Source organism: Phlebotomus papatasi, chromosome 1, assembly GCF_024763615.1.
Source record: "Phlebotomus papatasi isolate M1 chromosome 1, Ppap_2.1, whole genome shotgun sequence".
NCBI classification, from domain to species: Eukaryota; Metazoa; Arthropoda; class Insecta; order Diptera; family Psychodidae; genus Phlebotomus; species Phlebotomus papatasi.
In genome coordinates this window covers 14,656,459-14,672,796 of record NC_077222.1, presented here as the reverse complement: position 1 = coordinate 14,672,796, position 16,338 = coordinate 14,656,459, and the positions used below count along the sequence as shown (strand labels likewise).

The 16,338-nt window shown below is 34.2% G+C and overlaps 2 protein-coding genes across 3 annotated transcripts in view; one reads left to right on the top strand and one right to left on the bottom strand.

Annotated features, from left to right (window-relative positions):
• LOC129800053 (uncharacterized) overlaps window positions 1-16,338 on the top strand; it is a 162,997-nt gene that overhangs the window by 88,061 nt on the left and 58,598 nt on the right. The gene's annotated exons all lie outside the window — the stretch shown is intronic.
• The window catches only part of LOC129800057 (tyrosine kinase receptor Cad96Ca), a 32,568-nt gene that overhangs the window by 7,159 nt on the left and 9,071 nt on the right, over window positions 1-16,338 (bottom strand). Inside the window, exon 2 of the mRNA XM_055844427.1 lies at window positions 4,825-6,029. Coding sequence (XP_055700402.1) covers window positions 4,825-6,029 — 1,205 coding nt within the window. The remainder of the gene's footprint in view (window positions 1-4,824; window positions 6,030-16,338) is intronic.

The window sequence follows — 16,338 nt, the reverse complement described above, 5'->3', positions numbered from 1 at the left end:
TTATACGACTTCAGATCTAAGGCTTGGCTTTATGGCATAACTGCTATAATTTTTCAATACGCATTATTTTTAAGACAATTTTTAGTGAATATTGTACATTTATAGCAATTGACTTAACAGAGATTAAAAAATTACTGCGGTTGCTTGTTGTTAAGGAAATCTAGACCTTCGTGAAATGCACTACGTCTCTAGTCTGATGACCGCTTTACAATGTCATATGATAAATTTTCAGGGTAAAGGTGTCTACACATTGGGAGCAATTTTCGTCAAAAACTGCGTTTTTGACAGAAATTTGACGTTTCCACCTACAACACCGAAGGAAATTTCCTTCAAAAAAGCAATTTTTGACAAAAAATGCTCCCAATGTGTAGAGGTCATAAAATTCTGGAGGAGGGTATCGAACGATCTTAGCAAAGAGAGCTCTATGAAGCTTTCAGCGATTGATACAATTTACAAATTCAAATAACTTTTCTTAATTTACCCTTTAAAAATATATACCTATATTGTCATATGACATTGTTATATTGCTACGGCATTCCTCTGATGAAGTGGACAATCATACTCAAACAGTTATACAGAATAAAATTGTGAAGATCGCAAGACGTATCGGTTTATTTTCCAAATTCTGTTTTAAATCAGTTTTCAAATACATAAGAATATTATTAGAATTATTTTCAATCCTTTTTAAAATTAGTAAAAATATAGATATTGCCTTGTATGCAATACCGGACACCAAGTTTCTTGAGATTCCTTGTCCTTTCTCTTTCAAAGATTTTTTTACAATATCTCATTCGTAAGCGCACCCAGTTTATTTTCTTTGGCATTATACAACTTTTAAAAATTAAAAAAAACTGAAAATTTATGGAATTTTGAGACAAAAAAAATGTCTTTTATTCCAAACTGTCCGGAATATAGCACAGTTCTTCTGCGTTTCAATTCTGAGGTCAAATTCTCAAAGGTAACCAGTTATAACTAATTTCTGGTTACTAACTACTCAATTTGTCGATTACTTGCATAGCGAATCGTAAATTTAGCCATAGCCAAAACCATTTATCTCGTACTACACTTCATTTTGTATTAATTCGAAGCACTTTCCCTTCTTTTAAGCAGTGAAGCAATATTATATTTATAAAATATTTATATTAAACAATAACCGGTCAAAAACTTTTCTGGTTACGCTCGCGTATTTGGACTCTGATATGAATCTTTGAACTATCAATTTATAAATCGGTTATAAGGAAAACTGTTTCCTATTCTTAGATAATATCTTTAATTTTACAGTGTCAAAATTTTTAAAGCATCCTATTAAAACACAATGAATTTTACAATAATAAGGGAAGAGTACCTCGGATCGGAATGTTATGAGACATCCTTCATATTTAGTTGAAAATATAATACTCAAAACTTTATTTGGTATTTTTATGCATTACTAATTGATACATTAGTGATCCCTTTAACTACATCTGTGCTTTTGAATTTTTAATTTTTACAATAAATTAATAAAAAAAAAAAATATATGTGTAATTGCAAACTTGCACTCTGTACCTCGGATCGTCAGGAATTTAATCAGGTGTCTCAGGGAAAATTGGTTTTATAAATTAAATCTGAGTTAATGCACTGTATAGCGCCTCGAGTGGGTCAGTGGATAGAGCAGTGGCTCTGTGACTGCGAGGTCGTGGGTTCGTGGCTGAGCGGCAGCAGAAAAAAGATTTCTCATGCCATATCGGCTTCGAATTCGTCCAGTGAATGAATGAATAGTAATGTCAATGGTGCATATTGGCAAAAAAGTGAACCGCCTAAAAACAATAGAGGCTGGTACGAAAACGAGTTTCGACATGAAAGTGGTACTTCAGTCGATACAAGTATTCGCTGTCACTGATCCCAAACACACACCGAGAAGGGATGCTGTGATATAGTAACGGCACTGATTGTCCACACAGAGCTGCGATATAGAGCGGCTACCCGTATCGGGAGATAAGATAGAATAGGAGTGGGGAAGCATAAGGGGCCCAATTGGTGGCCTGGATGCATCGGAATATCCGAAATGGAGAACTGACCCCTGGCAAAATCTTATCTTATCTTATCTTAATGCACTGTATTCTGTGAGAGTTAAATGGTAAAAAATAGCTAATAATTTTTTTAAAAAAAATCATTTAATTTGGAGCAACAATGTGGTATTAACCTGACGATCCGAGGAACACTACCGATCGCTGGTGCTCTTCCCTTATAGCTGTGGAAATATATTAAAAATTCTGTAAGGTCCTTTAAAAGTATAAAGCTGATTACGAGACCTTTTCGGACCATTCAAAATACAGGAAAAATAGAAAAGTTTGACTTAGAATTGAAAATATAATTTTGGTACTAAACTTAAATCGTTAATCCTAAATAATTTTTTGTCAGCAGTTTGAATATCAGGGACAATAAAGGACGGTAATGGCCAGTAATGGCCTTTGGCACTTGAAGGGAACTAAAAAGAAACAAAAACAGGGAGTAAACAAGTCTACCACTAACGGTTCACTTTGAGTATAGGTCAGCGCGATCTTGAAGACTGATCGTCACGATCAGTGCAATCATGGAGACTGATCGGTGCGATCTGCCAATCTACCACTCACGGTTCACTCGCTAGTTATACGTATTCACTCTCTGAGCAAAAGTTATTAGCCTGTTTTACTCTCCCTTAAATCGTTAAGTTTTCTTTATTATAGAATTGAGAAAATATGTTGAAATCAATAATCCTCATACTTTAAAAGCCTTCTCAAGTTTCCTACAATGTTTTGATTAATTTCGTGAAGCTATCACCTAAACCGTGGCGTACAAAGTCTTGAAATATTTCTAAATCCTAATGAAAAAATATGTATACAAAATTGTTTAAAATCTATAGAGGGAAGTAGGTAATGTTTTAATTAGAGTACTTTGAAATAGGGCTTTTCCCCCATATTTTTAAAGGGAATTAAGGCTTATCACAATGTAATTTAGCTCCGCAATTGCTATATAGAGCTAAATTATATCATAATAAAGTTCAGTTCCATTTCAAAATAAGAAATAACCATATTTCAAAGGTACCGAAGTTTTAAGGTGTCCTACTTCATCTTACTGTAATGTGTTTTTTTTTTTCAACTTTCCGGTTTTTCTGTGAGTATACCCAAAAGAAAATGTTCATATTCCGAAAATAACAATTTTTTGAAGTATTTAGAACCGATAAATATCCGATTCTTGTGGATTATTACTAACTATAGGGATATCCAAATTTAGGATATTTTTGTAGGACCTCGATTAATTTTTGAGCTCAAAAATATTTGATTAAAAAATCGATTTAGTTGTATAAAGAATGTCAAAGTTTTTGAAATAAATATATCTTCCAGGAATTGGTTAATAAATATGGATAACAGTCCATATTTATTAACCGATTTATTTCAAAATTTGAAAACTCAAAACTCTAAATATAGCATGACTAGATGACACTGTTCATTAGATTTCCTTTTGAAGGAATTCTCAAAATCTTATGTTATCTTCAATAACCGTTTATCTTCTTGTTAATATGGGCAGTAGGAATCGAGTCATTCATTCAATTCTATTCTAACTTGACCTAGATTTACTCTGAAAAGTACATTTTTCTTACTGGTCCCGGTCAAAATCCTGAAAGCTAAAATCCCGAATTCTTAAAAGTATTATAGCTACTCCCACGATAGTACGCGCGTTTGCTGGACGCAAAGGAAAATCTTCAGTGTCTTGAGAAATTATTCTAAACATTTTCCTCCGTATAATTTCATTCCTATCAGGATTTTGAACGTTCGGGATTTTGGCTTTCGGGATTTTTGCTGCCACCGTTTTCTTACATCGTTCTTTTACTGATCCAATTTTTGCGATCATGAGGAATTCAGGCAAATAATAAAATGAACTAATCGGCCAGCATTTCAATTTTTTTAATTTTAATTAGGGTAAGTTTGCCAAATTCCGGCCAACTTGCAATTTCGGCCACATTTTTTGTTCCTCGAATATTCATGAACTTTTAGATTTTACGTACTCTAGAGATTACAATGCAAAAGAATAACAAAAAATGTAGCTTCGGCAAACGAGATGACGTGAAAAAGATATTGGAAAAATTCCCGAAGTGCGAGGAACTATGAGAATGAAGGTGGCCGAAATAGGGCACCAAAGCTATGTCTATATTTTTATTCATTTTAAAAGGTATTCAGAATGATTTTAGAGTAAACAATGACGATAAACTCTTTACAAGGTTCCAAACAACACTGAATTTTTATTACCCTGAATTTTTTATTTCCTAAATTTTTCTAATTATTATATTTCTATTTCCAAAATATGTTAGTGATAGATGAAACTGTCTGAATGTAGGGAAAGGCTTTCAGGCTTCGTATTCACTCTGGCTTTGAACACTTCAATTTTTTTCATATACCTTTAATGAATTTGACTCAGGTCAGATTCACTGAAGGACTATGGGAAAAATATGAAGTGTTCGACACCAGAGTGAGTGCCAAACTTCCCACATCATAATCCAGTTTTAAGAAAATCAAATAATTGTAGATATGCTTGTCCCTGGAGTTCGAGCAATAAAAGCCTCTTCATGCTGAATGGGAGGTTTATGGGAAAATTCGTGCTTTCACCATGTAAAAGCTTCCTCCTCATTTAAGAACATTTTGGTCATTCGGAATTTCCATTTCATTCTGTAGACTCCACCCTAATGTTATTCTTAATGAAAAGGTATCTCACATTATCAAACCCAAAGATATTTTGCTTGATGAATACACCTGAAGGATTTAAATTGTAACGGCTGAGGGCTTTTTATGAAAGGGAATTTGTACTCACTGTTAATTCTGAGAGGAGATCGTGCTTCTCCACCTCAGTGGCATTTTCCTTGAGGGTCTTCACGGCGACTGTCGTGAGGCCATCCTTTCCGTCAATATGGGCAGCTTCACAGCGCCATACCTGCCCAAAAGCCCCTTCCCCGATGATGTTGAAGAATTTTAGTCGATGCCGTGGGAAGTCCCATGGGTCTTTGGTGATCTGAGACTCCTGGGAGAGATTGCTCAGTTGCGACGTGGCCTGGGGATGCTGATTGTCTCGCTCCCAAGGCACGTAGCGATTGTTGAATGCCATTGGACCATTCCAATGGTGCAGCACCATTGAGTTCCGACTGTCTTCGGTTAGAGTGCTGCTCACGTTACTTTGGTTTGACTTCTTTGCCATCTCCTCCTTGCTCTTCTTCTTCAGTGACTTTCCAATCGCACAAACGTGCTTCCGGAAAATCAGGAGAGCCACTATCGCTGCCACGAGAAATATCCCACCAACTGTAAGAACAATCGGGACCACAGTTCCAAGAGGGACACTTTCACTGGCACCTGTTGAGTCTTCGGCCTTGTCGGCATCTTCCTCATTGTCGGATATCACATGGTATTGAGTTGTGTTCTTGGTAGAACCATCAATGGGCCTCAGTACTGTCTTGTGACCTGAACCTCCCGAGGGGGCCTTTCCATCCCCTGAACTACCAGTGGGTGGACTGAAGTGCGGCTCATTGACGTAGGCATAGCCATTGGGGGGCTGTGGAAGCTTTCCGGCATTGGTGCTGGGCACACCAGGAAGAGAGTGAAACGGTGGGAAGAGGCTTGAGATATTCTTGGCACTGGGTGTAAAACCAGGCGGTCTGGGGTTGTACAAGTCACTCCCCTTGGAGCTATTCTTACTGAGAATGTTCACGTAGACCTCATTCTTAGCCGTCAATTGTCCATCGGACACCGTGACGTAGATGAAGAAATTCTGACCAGCCCATCCGGTGAGACTCTCATTCAAGTACACAATTCCCGTCTGTGAATCAATGCGAAATGGCATGCGTCCCTCATCAGTGGCTGACGCACCAAAGTTCCCATTCCACGGTTCCAGGCCAAACTCCAGCGGATCATTTTCGTCATCCACTGCATGAACTTGTGTCACAAATGACCCCACTTCGTGTGTGTCGAATATCCGCCAATTCCGGTCCACTGTCATAATTGGGGGTGAATTGAGCTGACACTGCCCTGAAATGCAAAAATCGACATTGATTGAGTGATGCTCGACACAGATGATTCTACTCATTTTCCATTCCCAATCTGAACAAGATTAAATTAAATTAACCATTACTGGCGCATCTCTCTCTCCTGGATTTTCCATGGATTTTCCCCCTTGCTGAATTTTAAATGAAGATTATTTTAGGGTGATGCATTAGCTAAAATATTTTCTAGTTATATTAGACAAGTAATATTTTCTAGAAATATCAACAAAAGTCCAGAAAATAATTGTCATAGTTCAATTTCAATTTTTAAAATGAAGGATTTTATTTCAATTGCCCTCATGAGCATCAGAGTTGTAATTATTCTAGATATAAAGTTACACTCTGTATGGCATAATATACATATAATTATTTATTAATTTGTCATTGTTTTGTTTTACTGTATTGACTGTATCATTATCAATTAAGTAATTACAATACGATAAAGGTCTTCAGTTTAAGATTACTTAATTAAGAGAATTATTTAGGGCCTTGAAATTAATTCATTTGGATTTCACATGACCTATAAAAATGACAATTTTCACTTAGAAGATTCCGGTGATCACTGGAATCTTCCAAACCAATTTAGCACTCCAGTCTAATACCTACAACTTTCGTTTATAAATCAGGTAGTAAATTAAATTACGACTTATCTAATTTAAAGAATAATTTACTAGCACAAGTAACCATTAAAAAGGATAATGATACAGCTTTCACAAATAATTTCGACTTGTAAACTTTTTTTTAAACTCAATAGAAGGGGATATTTAGACTGAAGGTCTCTTCCTGCTCAAGGAAGTTCTTCATTTCTAAATAAAAAGCAATACCACTGAATTCTAGTATGGAAAATTTAATTACTCTTATCCAATCATCATAAGTCAATGCTTTACTTTATTTATAAAAGAAATAATTAAACGGTTAATGATAAAAGGCTTGATGCCTTCAGAGGACACCCCTCCGCATACGTAAAGCCGAAGACAATTAACATGACTTAAAATTTTGCCCAACCAATGAATTTATGTCTTAAAGTTGAATGAATTAAATTTATACTATTTTTAGCAATCCTATAAATAACATTGCAATGGTTAAAATCGGTTAGCCAATTTGCAAACTCAAGAACTGTGCAAAAAAGTTTAAACTCCTGAATATGCTTCTTTTCTTTGCGAGTTGGACCACTAAAGAGCTTTATTAAGGTAAATGATGTGAAACTACTTTTTGGGATTTAACATCCAAGTCACGATTTTCTGCATTTCGCAAAATCGGGATGCTTTCGCCCCTTTTCTTGTATGTTAAATATTAAACTTATATAATTTAATAAATCTTCAGCTGGATCAGCAAATATAGTTAGTACAGTTGCTGATTCCACTGATGAAATAGCAACGCATAACTCCCCATGAATATTACGACGAATTAAAATTTTACTAATAAACACGAAATATTGTTGTTACCACATACTGCTTGAAAATGAAATTATAATATATTAAAAAGAGAAAAATATTTTTTAAAACTATAATTGAGTAATAGTAATTTTTTTTAATTGGCTTAATCCGGTTTAACTATTATAAGAAGAAATAACATTTTTATAAGAAACAAATTTTAGTACAACGGATCACCAGGTTAAAAACATGCACAAGAATTAATTGAAATTGTAAGCCAAAATACACAATTTTGCACTTTTGGGTGTGCCAATTGGTATTATCAATGATTCATTTAAAAATTTCTGTGCATTTGAATTTTTACTTTTTTCCAAAAATGAATTAAAAAAATACGTGTAGGGTCGGAGGAACGTCTGTTCGACACGGAACCCCTCTTGACACTTTTGCCAAAATGTTGGAAATTATTTAATGTGTCTAGTAAAATATAAGTAATATAACGTGTTTTCTATAATATACCTTTTACTATAAACAGAGATGTTCAAATTTCATATCCCAAATGGTACAGAGTAGGGTGTCAACAAAAAAAAGGTGCTGACACGAGTTCTTAAAGTGTCAATAGACGTTCCTTTCACCCTAATTGCAAACATGGCCTCAGTTCTTCGGATAGTCATGTGCCGCGGATAATTCGTTCTAACATGAACTGAACAAAGGTGGCTTCAGGTCCTACACCCTAGACAGACTTACGGCTTAAGCCAGGAGACTGCTTAAGCGGTTTTTAGACCAGAGGTTTCCCAGTTCTCTAAGGTGTCAAAATCTTAAATAGCGAGTAATCATACTACGTTATGGTCTCTTCATACTAGAGAAATTTATGTCCAAATTGAAGCAAATTCCGTACGCTTGCGTAGGAAAAACTCTTCAATATGGACACAAATTTCTCTAGTGTGTAGAGGCCATTAGAGAACCTAATCCAATTCTAAGTTAATTTTTTACATAAAATCGTGTTTGATAAGAATAAAGTTTAGCAATATGGGATTACTTCTCCAGTTTCTTATATTATAAGACAAGTTTTTTTCAGAAGATTTTAACGTGGGATTGAAATTTGAAGGCCATGGTTCATTAGGTTTTCAAAAATCACAAAAAAATGTTTTTAATTAACGATTGAGAAACATTTGGAAATTGGGCTAAATAATAATTGATAAAGGTACTGAATAATTTTTAAAAGACCATTTTATCGGAACACCGACTATCGCTACTGCCTTTCCCTTAAGTTCATATTCTATTCCTTACCAATCAATTATGTATATAAAATACGAAAACTTACTATTCATTCGAAACTTTCCGATTCTTAAGCTCTTTTTTGTAGTAAAAGATACATGTGCAATGAGACATATAAAAAATGTTCACGTTCTTATTTTCTTTTAAATCTTTTTCAGATTAATATTTCCTTATTTACTTATATTAACTTATATTATATTATATTATAATTAACTTATAAACCATTCGGAACACAGTAGGGGAGAGTGGCGCAGCTTAACGACGGTGAAGTTTAAATTTTTGTATATTGTTCTTATCTCTTGAAGGCAATGGGATAAAACCATTTTGCTACAAAAGCAGTAACTGAAACCTATTTTCATAAAAATAATTAATTTCTTGACGCATCTCTTTTGAGTTCTGTAATTTATTTATCAACCTCCATCAAAATAAAAAAAAAACTTCTCGTTATGTCTTATTTTCACCAGTTTCTGAACCATTGGAATTATCTATCGAAATAACATAATTGTATTAATACACTAGTGATTTTATAATTGTTTCAAAGCATTTAGCATTGAATTAATCCTAACTCAGATCTCACAATTTTGATTTAAGTTTCTAAAGTGCGTGAGGGACAGCTTTATGCGAACCACAGGGAAAAGTTTCTTATGTCCAATAATTTACTTCTTAAATCAAAACTTACATAAAATCATCACTGAAAACGTTTGATTAATCAAGTAATAAAACGTTTAAATTATTCTGGTATTGCAGTTTTCAAAAAATGCATTTTATCTTCATTGGAAATTGTTTTATATTTATCATGAAATACCCCGGCGAAGGTTAGCCCTTTAAGGACGAATAGGACACCGGTGTCCCAAAAATAAAAATATTTTTCCTGACTGTTTAAAAGACAAACCCACTTTCTATAGTTAGAAAAATTGTTTTCGTTTTTGGGACACGGGTGTCCCACTCGTCCTTAAAGAGTTAAAGACTTATTGTTATTATTTTTATTAACCATAAACCCAATTGTAATTCACATAATATACAAAGTTTTACTTTTGTTTATCATCTTTTCGTAAAATGGTCTGAAAGTTCTTTTAGCTTAGAGGGGAAACTGTCCTACCCTCCCCTATTAGAAGTCTAATTAGAAGAGACGAAGCTAAAATTTCAAATAAATGGCATTTATTTGCTATTGGCTACATTGAGATTAATTGATATTTAAATTAATAAGAAATTAAATTGGTATTTTGGTTACATAGGAGTTTATTAAAATTTTCCTTTCAAGACAAATAAGAACATCCTAATGCTTTTAAATTTGATTGAAACATGTGTCTTCCTACACTGTGTTCTAAACTTTCATGAGAAAGAATATCTTATAAAAATCGTAATTTGGTTTATGACAACTTGAGCAAAAACTAGACGGGAATTTATTATATTCCTGTTCATCAAAAGAATGACGGAAATGATAAATGTGAACTTCCTTTCATAAGTCATTTCTATGAGCTTGAGAAACACGTTGAACTTTTTAATTTTGTGTGCTAAAAGTTTTTTTTTCTTTCACTCTCAGGAAGTGTTTCAGACCAAAGAAGTCTATTTAGCTTCAATTCATTGAAAATTCATGCTTAATAAAAGATCTTTCTTCGGCACATACTTCAAATGGTGAATGGCTTTGAGCGTGCTAAACGTGAAAGAATGTTCAATAAATAAAATAATCAGAAACCATTGTTAAATATTGATTTGAATGAGGGCATAAGAGTTATAAAAAGCGACATTTTCACCTGGTTATTGGAGATGGTTTTGACATTGACATAGACGTTGTTTGTGCAATAACTATCATATCTAGGCAAAAAGGTTGGAGATATAAAAGTTTTGTTTGAAAAAAATTGTTGTTTACAACCGAAATGGCATTAATCAAGTCAAAGTACGAGTATAATAGTTTTTTTTCACTGAATTTTTTCCCATCATTGGAAGAGAGATTACTGATTATATTTGCACAGACAGAGTGGTGCAATTTTTCTTTCCTATCTGGGGCTGTGTTTGCTATTAAAATACAGCATATTAAATTGGCGTAAATGCCACATAGATTACATGTGGGAATATTCGCCCCAACGATTGTATCGGATTCCCCACGTCACGAATAATTGACTATTGAGCACTGACTGCAACATAACATTTTAAGAGGTAGTAAAATATTGAATTTTATATATCCGTCTGCAGTAATTTATCCTTGATTGTCGAACCAGACAAATCACACATTGATTGAGCGCGGAAATTTTTTTTTCGCTTGTAATATTGATTTCTTTTCCTCTGCAAAAATACCAAAGTAATTCTGTTAGTTGAATAAATATAGCCGTACCCAAAGCATATAGAGTGGTGGCATAAATTGTGGCTAGTACGACACTTATGAACAGCTCTGAAAAATCTGTATCTCAAAACTACCTAAAAACTCAAGAAAAAAAAGGATTAATGCTGGACTATGTCTTTCTTATGCCCTAGACACACTTACGACTTAAGCCAAAAGAGTGCTTAAAGCAGGGTCCATCAAGCCTAATAAAAAGTGAAGCTATTTTTCACTATTCCTACTAAAAATTGTGCAGATGTTGCACCACGACTTAAACAAATTTGCTCGTAGTTCTTGTATTATTTCAGCGAACATTATGAAGTATGTATTTTTAGATAGCTTTTAATGCACGATTTCGAAATATATCAGACTCATAAGTCAATTCTCTTTAGGAAAAAACTGGCCAATAGTCTTCAATGTCTCTATGCAAAAACGTATGGAAAAATGAAATGTCGAGAGGCCCCTGCTTAAAGCAATTATAATCACGATAATGATTTGAAATAAATTCTTATCAATTTCCTACCAACTAAGCCACTTTAGACACTTAAGTAGTAGAATTAAGTAATCCTGGCTACTGAATTGAAAATTACAAGGCCACATTTTGGGACCCATACTAATAACAGAAGGATCCGGCGTCACGACATGATCAGAAACGTGATCACCGAAGAAGTGGCATGAAAGTATCCAGGGATAGTGCTCAGTAGAGAGTAAACCTTCTCCCTCCCCGAAGGCAACCGTATCGGATCCGATCTGGTGGAAAAGAACCAGGATGAGTTCTTCGTGGTGGATATCACAGTCCGCCATGAGGATGGGGACGGTCTAGCCCAAGGGTTCAGGGACAAGGTTGAGAAATATGATCCCCTTCTTCCCGTAATACAGAGTCTGTACAATACAACCTCTGTCTCGGTGGTGCCCATCGTCGTGGGCACAAGGAGTTCAATACCCTTAGAAACAGCGTAGGGCTTAAAACGCCTCAAAATAAATACCAAGAGATTCACAACCAACGAAACAATGACCGCTTTCCGCTCATACATCGTCATCTATTACGAGTCCATGGACTATGGAGGTCGGTTGAGGTCGGACGCTGGGGTTGATAATCCCTAAAATACTCTATAACGTCTCATGAGTTTTGAATGTCACTCCTGACTTTTCATGGAGAGTTTTACTTAACACTAAACCTACCAACCGTTTTTGATAATTTTCCTTAGCGCATTAGGGTAGGATACTCAACAAATTTTTCTTGAAAAATGTGATAAAATTAAAATTTAAACACTGAAAAATATATATTACATGCAAATTTTAAGAAAGTCATAAATCTTGATAGTGATGTTGTACCGTTTAAATATATGTTAATTTTAAAAAGGGTTTAAACCGGTCAATTTGACCGGAGCTTGGTATGTTTAGTGTTAACGCATTCGTGGGTCGTCCTCGTTTCAAACAAAGACAGGAAACAGCAAGAATACTTAAACCATCTGTGATACAAATATCTATGATAACATCTAAGAAATGTCTTGTATTGTTTCAATATTATTTATTTATTTTTTATTTGTACCTATTTATAGAGTGTTCTTCCAACCTTCAGAAAACCCCAAGAAGCGGGTATAGTCAATTCGGGGCAGTCATCAGACAAACCCCAAGTATCAACTCTTTGGGGGTAAGGCGAACGAGCAGCGTGATGAGTATTCCTCGCTCAGAATTCCCAGCCTCTCCCTATAAAATGAATATTTGACAACTGGACCTAAATAACGCACAAAAATAAAAATAAGTTGTCCAAAAAAGGGTCTCCAGAAATCAAGTTCCAAGGGCTGCATTTTTAAATTTTTGATTGAAAATTTCAGAAAAAAACGTAGTTTAAATATTCTACTTTTAAATATACTTAAGAGTTTGAAAATTAATAATTTTTTAGTAAACCCTTAAAGAAGCGAGAAAATCTTAATTTCGTATTACGTAGGGTCTAAGGAACACCTGTTTGACAGGAAGAACTTATTGGCAATTTTGTAAAACGATTGAAATTTATTTACTGTACCTAACAAAATGCAGGTTGTTTTTCATTAATCTACCTTTTTCTATAGGGATAGGTTTACAAATTTCATTTTCCAAATGGTAAAAAATAGAGAGCCAATAGGCCATGATACTATTTCTTAAAGTACCAATAGGTGTTCCTTCGATCCTATATTATTTCTATACAGCTCTCTCCGATATCCAGCACTTCGATATCCGGCTGACAGCTGCCAAACATTGACAGTTGATGAACTCAAACTGTTTTTTACTAAGTATGCAGCTTGTCTAGCATGAATTAAAATGTTATTTTCACTTTATCAAAGCCTTTGATACTTAATTGTGGTACAAAATACAACATAAGCGCACCACAAAGAAAATTCTGTTGTTTTTCGATAGAAAATAAATTCACAGAGCACAAAATATAAAAACCGTTGGCCAAATTCGAAAAACCCAAATGTCATTTTGTCCCCCCGTCAGCCGGATATCGGAGAGAGCTGTGTACGAATTTTAAGAAAATTGTTTAACACAAAGGGTGAATAAGTGGCTCTCAGAGTAAACCATGAGCAGCGATCGGCAAAATTATGCCGATCTGGAGGTAAAAATCGACAGATTGGCACTATTTTGCTAAGAAATCGACAGATCGACACAATTTGCCCGGAAATCGACGGATTGGCATGTTAAACATGCATTGTTTATTAACAAAAAACGACAGATTATCACGATTTTAGCGATAAACCAGCGGATTTTTATATCAGTTCGCTTTTGTAAAGTATTGTGCTCGTTTAAATTCGAGTGTAGTGGTAAATTTTAATGCACTCTGTACAGGAAGCAAGAATCTTGTAAACTTATGTACGTCAGACCGAAACGCAATTGACAGATCGGCATTCGAGTGAATCATGAGCGGCACAGTTATCTACCCCTTGCTTTAACGTCACTTAGGGATTCTACACACTAGGAGCAATTTTTGAAAAAAAAAACAACGATTTTTAAGGAAAATATACCATATCATTGTAGGCGTAAACGTTATTTTTTTTAAAGAAAATTTTTAATAAAATTGCTTGCAATATGCGAAGGCTGGAAAGCCATCGTACAGTAAACTAGGTTTAAAAAATTTAAAAGTCTTAAGATAAAACGATATTTGGAAAACAAATGAAACCTCTTTAAAAAAAATATATAGTCTTAAAGAAAGGCTTGGATCCAAAAGGCAGGAAATAAACTGAAATTTATCTATCTGAAATCTATCTCTCCATCTACTTCTTGTAATAATTGAAAAATCAAAAATCCTCAAATTAGTTTTGAATGCGATGCTGTACCATTGTATTGATTTTTCTTCGAGCAATAAAATACAGAAAATCTTGAATAAAATTTTCAAAGTTTTAAGACGTTCTTGTACTTAAAGGAAATACTGAAGAATTTTCCGATTAATTTTGAGTAATTAGGGTAAAATAAGGTAATTTGGAACCATTTCCAATTTGGGACATTTGAGATTTTCTCACTGTTTTACAGATTCAAAAGGAAGAAATCTCTTTCTTTTCTTCTTAATGATCTTTTTCTTGTATTTTGCAGTCTTAGTTTTCTCTTTGCTCATCTGAAACAGTGAGAAAATATCAAGTGTCTCAAATTGTAAATGGTTCCAAATTACCTCATTTTACCCTAGTGGTCAAAATAAAATATTTTAATGATCAACATGACTTTTAGCCAATCTCCTAATTCACAGAAGCCGCGTAAAATATTTATAATATGTACGTACATACCTAGTCAAAAAACTTTACTGTGTATGTTTATTGTGGTCATAAGCAATAGCCTCACCCTATTATTAAGTTTTCCTATAACCCAAAGTTTGTTCTTCCACTTCTCCGCGTACTAATCAACACTCAACCATCGTCTTATGATTTTTTCAGTCGATGATCTTTTTGTGTGGTCGGGCATGTCGTCATTGACTTGGAACTTGGAACTCGATTTCAATAAAAATAAAACTGGGGAATTTTTGGTGTTCACAAAAAGGCAAGAAAGATGAAATTTTCAAAGGTGTGTGCTTATGAATATCTTTGGTTGTATTGGCAAAAATTGCGACATGACAACTTTCGTTTTTAGCAGACATTTCACTCCCATCCCAAGTGCATCAATTACATGGGTGGTTCACTAACAAGGGGGAACTTCACGATGGAGACTTCAGCATGGCTTAATTAATTTTCCTTTCAAATTAAAATTGAACAATTCAACCTGCAATTTTCGCGCTATAGGCAAGAAATTCCGGTTACCACCTCCTAAGTCTTTGTTCCCATGCTCAAAAAGTTATTGGACTTTTTCAGCTGAAAACTCTCTATGTATTTTTGTCGCTCAATGTACATATTTATGTACATATTGCAGGCATTTCACAAGCTTACATAATTATCCGGTTAAAGTTCCCGGATCTCCGCGAAGCATTTTTGCATTTTTTAACACCATCACCTAGGAGTGGGATTAGAGCTATAAGAGAGCTTCAGGGTTTTTCTTTTGGGGGATTTTGTGTGTTCGTGACATTATGTGATTTTTATGATGATTACAGCAACATGGAGGTATTACACACTGAATATCAGATCATCCAAATAAATCGAACAGTATTCTCCATCCAGTTTTGCAACATTTTCGCTCAAAGACTCTTGATAAAAACCATTGATGAGGAAATACAAGAAATTCTATGCCAGCGAACAAGAGCAATTGTCTTCCGTTCGATGAGAAATTTTCATTTAATAAATCAATAGTTCAAATGTTGAAACTCGTTTCAAACTTTAGCTGAGATTAAAATTTCACTAAATTTTATAGTTTTTGAACAACTTTGTGAAACCAGCAAACACTACAAAATTTAATTTGTTTCCTACCAAAAATTGACATAGTTTATGCAATTATTGATAATTTATTCATGAATGTCGATATTGGTAACTTTGAACTTAGACTTGTAACGATTTTATCGATATATTGTATAAACATTTCGTAATCACAATATCGGATTTTAATAACTATAATATACTATAATTTCAAATATGTAAATGAGATTGTATCAAACATACGAATAATACTCTTTTCAAGTATATTTTCTACTGGTCCTTCAACTCCATAATTACGTTGTAAATCTATAAAGTTTACTATGGAAAAGTCCAAGATTACAATAAAGTAATTGCGTGCGTCAACATAAATGACGTAGTTAAATTAAAAGCTCTCACTCAATAAAATTTAAAGTTGTTGAGACAATGTGATAAATGACTATTGCGAATGACTGAAAGTATGGAAGACTTCCGTACGTTAAACCAGAATTATCTTATAGATTTTGAAAATTATTTTTTCAATCT